General features: G+C 43.6%; 1 protein-coding gene across 1 annotated transcript; it reads right to left on the bottom strand.

Annotated features, from left to right (window-relative positions):
• Nucleotides 1-250: 250 nt before the first annotated feature.
• On the bottom strand, nt 251-2,667 carry LOC128530639 (hemicentin-1-like). Its single transcript, XM_053504685.1, has 6 exons — nt 2,555-2,667; nt 2,084-2,212; nt 1,528-1,830; nt 1,300-1,419; nt 986-1,109; nt 251-620 (listed from the first exon to the last, which is right to left on the bottom strand). Exons 1-6 carry the CDS (start codon nt 2,583-2,585, stop codon nt 251-253), a joined length of 1,077 nt encoding a protein of 358 aa, XP_053360660.1. The 5' UTR covers nt 2,586-2,667.
• Between the last annotated feature and the right edge of the window lie 3,333 nt (nt 2,668-6,000).

Here is a 6,000-nt window from a genome sequence, read left to right as displayed (position 1 = left end):
CTGCATCATACACACATTAATACACACTGAAAAACATCACAGAGCACTGAGAGGTGAACATTTAAACATCTATTGTAATTCCGACAAACAATCTTATAATAACAAAGAATCAGAAAAATATTCAACCAATAAAGAATATATTTTTTTTTTAATGAAATCAGTTTTGGTAACATTAAACGCTAACTAATGATGGACCAGTGTGGACGAGTGGAGGTGGAGGGATACGTGTGAATAACTGGAGATAGAGGGATCAGAATGGATAAGCAGAAATTGAGATGTAGATAATGAATAAACTCTGGTAGGTGATTTGTCCTTGCTGGTTGAGTGTGGTTGCTTGGACCTTCAGCTTCACTAGACCAGACTGATTTAAAGGGCGAGTGGTGAAGATGATTCCTCTTCCAGCCTCGTCTTTAATCCCAAACAGCTGTTCTGTAATCTCTCCATTTTGTTCGAGGATGGTGAATAATGTTCTCTCCTGAAGAACACTAGACTCGGAAAATGCTGACAGTTGGATGACGTTGTGTTGAGCTGGAATTCCCAGAGGAAGTGTGATGAGTTTATACTGAAGGAGGAGAGACGATCCTGCAGCACACCCATGAGAACATGGCTTGTAACACAGTCTGTGGATGAGAAGAGGACCAATCGGGTTTTGATTCATTCGATTTTGTTCGTTCATATCAAACACATATGTTCCTCTTTGTTGAATTATGGACTCTAGACAAACATTTAATTTGTTTCATCAGTGGTTATGATTTGTAAATGTTTTCTAATATGTTTAACACAGTGCAATCTAACACACTGCTCGTCACCATTAATTTAAACATGGTTAAATTTGAGGCAAGGTCAGATGAAGTTTATTTTTACTTTCTTTGCACCTCAAACACACGTTATTAACTGTTGAAATAGTATTTTATATATATATATATATATATATATATATATATATATATATATATATATATATATAATTTTTTATTTTTTTTACCCTGGTCCTCCTCTGTGATAGCTGCCAGGACATGGAGTGTCCAAACACTGATAACTCCCCCTCGTGTTAAAGCACATTTGGTTTGGTCCACACTGCACACTGTGCTCAAGGCATTCATCAATATCTGAAATTGTACAGTGTTGAGACACGATTAATTCACACTGCAGCTTACTGACAATTATATATTTTAGAAAAAAATGTGATAAAAATTTCTGTTTATGTTAATTCAATACATACTTCAGACAATCGAATATAAAACCATGATTGTGTGAATATAATGAACTTTGCATGGTCATGTGACCTGAATGGAGTACCTCTGCATGTTTGACCGTTGGACATCAGCTGATACCCTGAAGGGCAAAAACACTGAAAACTTCCCACTGAGTTCTGACACTTGTGTTGGCATGGCTTTCTGATCACACACTCATCAATGTCTAAGCAGAAGGAGGAGCAGAATTACAGAACGTTAATACATACATAAAAGAAATCATGCAACAAGTCCATGCTCCCTCTTTGTTTTATTTCTATTATGTAGGACTCACCCACACAGCTACCGGCTTTGCTTATATAACCTGGAGGGCAGGTGTGTAAGTTGCTCCACGGTGCCCCCTGCTGTGTGTTCTGTAGCAGTGTTAGTGTTTGACCTCTTGTGGACACCAACTGGGGCTGAAGTCCCGCTCGAACCCAAGTTCGATTACTAAACACATTTCCTCTCTCGAGTCCAGCACACGAGCGGCCGTCCACCAGCAGGACAGTCCCCGGGGGACACAAACACCGGAAACTACCAGGTACGTTTCGGCACTGATACCCACACGGACTTGGAGACTGTGTACACTTATCAACATCTAACACACCAGAGAGAGTGAGAGAGAGAGAGAGAGTAACACACTGGCCACATGGTGTGGTGGTGTATGAATGTATGAAGTGGTGTGCTGTAGGGTGGCATGTGGCATGTAATGTGATGTGTATGGAGGTTAATGTGGTATGTAGTGCAGTGTGTGTAGTGTGTGATGTGATGTATGTAGTGCAGTGTGTGTGGTACGGTGTGCGTGTGTATGGTGTGTTTCCTCTCATCGTGACTGTGTCACTGAGACGCACCTACACACGGTTTGCCCACACCCTGAGAGCGGTAGCCTCTTGGACACACACACACATATCCACCGAGTGTGTTTTGGCAGGTTTGGCTGTAGCGACACATGTGACTGCCGTCTTTACACTCGTCTACATCTGAAACACACGTGTGATAGATATCGTTACACTAATATCCCAATAACTGAGTATAATACTCAGAACATCTCACTCATTAACGTGGGGAAGTCTGCTCCAGAAAAAGTATTTGCCCCCTCCTGCTTTTCTCTGTTAGTCTTTCTCTTGGTTTTCCTCTTACAGCTCTGACAGGGACAGAACGTTTGCTCAGTCTCGAACAGTGTAGTCACGAACACAGAGTGTATCTGAGGCGTTCACTGTTTGCTAAAACCTTTTGTCCCACGTCACAAACACATTTATCACAATATATAATCACCCTTCCAATTCAGGCATTTTTAATCCTTACAGTTTGCTCACACTTACCCACACACACACCGCTCTCAGCCTGAGTCATTCCTGATGGACAGCTGTCAAAACACTGATACCCTCCATCTGTGTTCTTGCATTGTTGGTGAGATGGACATACACTCCTCAAACACTCATTTATATACACACACACACACACACACACACACAATAATAATAAAGGATCATTAAAAAATCTTTCACCAATGAAAAAATTCAGTCTTTAAATAAAAAAGGTAAAAAAAGGTTTTTTTTATGGTTACTTTTTGACAGATTATCCTTAAACATGTAAACATCTTCTAAGATCTCTGTAGAGTGTGTATATTACACCCTATTGTGTTGTCTTACAGTAGTGGCTCATTAGGAGGAAATGTGGTTCACCGTGTGTGATTGGCATCACACACATACGCTTCTTTTTTAGAATTACTGCTTGAGGCAGAATATGATGCATCTCTTATATATAATTTAAATATTAAATTTTTTTTTTGCAATTTAACTTTAAAAATGAAACTCATATATTTTAGTATATGTTTATTACATGCAATGTAAAATCTTTCTTTTTGTTTTTATTTTAATGATTACTTCTTGCACATTATAAAATGTAAAAAATTAATATATTAATGCTGCGCGACTGTCAGTCTAATTCAAAACACACACGGGGAAGACAGTTGTCCAGAAGACAATCACTGACTCCCTCCATATGGAGCGTAAAACCACAGAAGGTGTGTGTGGAAGCATAATCATGGAAAGTTGACTGGAAGGGAGAAGTGTGGTAGGAAAAGGTGCACAAGCAACAGAGACGAGTCCAGTCCTAGGAAGATTGGCAAGTAAAGCTGATTTAAGACCTTGGGAAAGATTCACAATGAGTGGAGTAAACCTGGAGTCAGCGCATCAAGAACCACCAGACACAGGCGTCTTCAGGAAATGGGCTACAACTGCTGCATCGCTAGAAGCAAGATTTTAGATCACACTGTAACTTTAGATGGCCTTTCTGTTCCATCTAGTGCAACAGTAAAAGACCTCGGTGTGATTATTGATTCCAGCCTTTCATTTGAAGCTCATGTAGATAATATCACCAGGATAGCATTCTTTCACCTCAGAAATATTGCCAAAATAAGAAATATATTGTCACTAAACGATGCAGAAAAACTAGTTCATGCTTTTATCACCTCTAGGTTGGACTATTGTAATGACTTGCTGTCTGGTTGTTCAACTAGGTGTTTAAACAAGCTTCAGCTAGTCCAGAATGCAGCAGCGAGAGTCCTCACTAGAACCAGAAGATACGAGCACATCACCCCTATCTTATCTTCACTTCATTGGCTCCCTGCATTGATTTTAAAATACTACTTTTGACATATAAAGCATTAAATGGTCTCGTGCCGCAGTACCTGTCACGATCTGGGTGTAAAGGCAGGTGTTGACGCCGTGGGCGGAAGGAGCAGGCATAGAGGCAGAGGGGTGGTGTAACCAAAAAAAGAGTCTTTTTAATGATAGTTAAACAAAGTATAAATAAAGATACAACCAAAGGAACAAACAAACTTAAATGATACTTAACTTTGTGCTAACAGGAGCTCTCTGGCAAGACACAGACAAGGGGAGACACCTAACACGCCCTGCGGCGAGACACCTAACACGCCCTGCGGCGAGACACCTAACACGCCCTGCGGCGAGACACCTAACACGCCCTGCGGCGAGACACCTAACACGCCCTGCGGCGAGACACCTAACACGCCCTGCGGCGAGACACCTAACACGCCCTGCGGCGAGACACCTAACACGCCCTGCGGCGAGACACCTAACACGCCCTGCGGCGAGACACCTAACACGCCCTGCGGCGAGACACATAACAGGGGGACAAACACAACAGGACATAAACGAGGTGTGGAGCTGAAACGAGACACTAGGGAGACACTAGAGACACAGGAGACACTAGAGACACTGGAGACACTAGAGAGGACAGGAGACACTGGAGAGGACAGGAGACACGTAACGACGAGACGAGAGACCAAGAGAGGGACAGGACAAGGGCTAAAGACATGGCAATCAGCTAGGCATGGCTTCTAGCTAAACATGGTTAAGCACTGCTTAACCATGGCAGTTAGCTACACATACACCTAGCTAAGCATGTCTTCAGCCCCAACATGCACTAAGCTATACTTACCTACTAGCTTAACCACACTAGGGAATAGGGGCACAGAAACACAGACAAAGACTACCCAGTGGCTAGGCGAGGCAGCCCTCCAAGGCTAAGCGAGGCAGCACTCACAAGCTAGTCGTTACTCCGAAGCCCGGAGGGACCGCACTCTAAACCTAGGCACACTGGGACGCTAGGGGGAGAGGAAACACAGACAAGGGATACCCAGTGGCTAGGCTAGGGGACCCTTAAAGGCTAGGCTAGGGGACCATCAAAGGCTAGGCTAGGGGACCATCATAGGCTAGGCTAGGGGACCATCATAGGCTAGGCTAGGGGACCATCATAGGCTAGGCTAGGGGACCATCATAGGCTAGGCTAGGGGACCATCATAGGCTAGGCTAGGGGACCATCAAAGGCTAGGCTAGGGGACCAGCAAAGGCTAGGCTGAGGACACATCAAAGGCTAGGCTGAGGACACATCAAAGGCTAGGCTGAGGACACATCAAAGGCTAGGCTGAGGACACATCAAAGGCTAGGCTGAGGACACATCAAAGGCTAGGCTGAGGACACATCAAAGGCTAGGCTGAGGACACATCAAAGGCTAGGCTGAGGACACATCAAAGGCTAGGCTAGGGGACACCTAAAGGCTAGGCTCACTGGGCAACTCGGGGGAGAGGAAACACAGGATAGCTAGAGACACAGAAGGGCTATGGCTAGAAGCATGCTAGTACTGTAACTGTACTATAAACTCAACATAGCATTTAGCTAATCATGCTCCTAGCCACACATACACCTAACTGCTTACCTGCTCTAGCTAACCACAAGAACACAGGAGGACAGGACCGAATCAGCTCCACTAACACAGACACACAAAACATACACAGAGACATTGCCAATAAGAGAGCCCAAGTTAACACAACTAAAATCAAAGTACAAATTAAACAAATAAAAACAAACCAAAATGCCCACATAACTGACAGTGGTTTTACCCAAAAATGCTCGACCCAGTTTCCCAGTCTAAACAGCTATTTATAGATTGGTTGATGGCTACCTCGGTTCAGGTGTGCACTGCATCACCTGACCGAGGTGCCTGCTGGGAAACTGAGTCGGCCAACAAAAACTACAAACTAAAAACAGTGACCTCTAGTGGAGGACCCTTACAGTACCTGAGTAAACTGCTAGTGTCTTACGATCCGCCACGCCTATTTCAATCAAAGGATGCAGGCTGCTTGTCAGTACCACGTATTATGAAAACTACAGCTGGGGGCGGAGCTTTTTCTTACAAAGCCCCAAAGTTATGAAATAGTCTTCCAAATAGTGTTCGGGACTCA

This window comes from Clarias gariepinus, chromosome 9 (genome assembly GCF_024256425.1).
Source record: "Clarias gariepinus isolate MV-2021 ecotype Netherlands chromosome 9, CGAR_prim_01v2, whole genome shotgun sequence".
NCBI classification, from domain to species: Eukaryota; Metazoa; Chordata; class Actinopteri; order Siluriformes; family Clariidae; genus Clarias; species Clarias gariepinus.
Note: the sequence above shows the minus strand (reverse complement) of the source record. Positions and strands in the feature narration are given on the sequence as shown.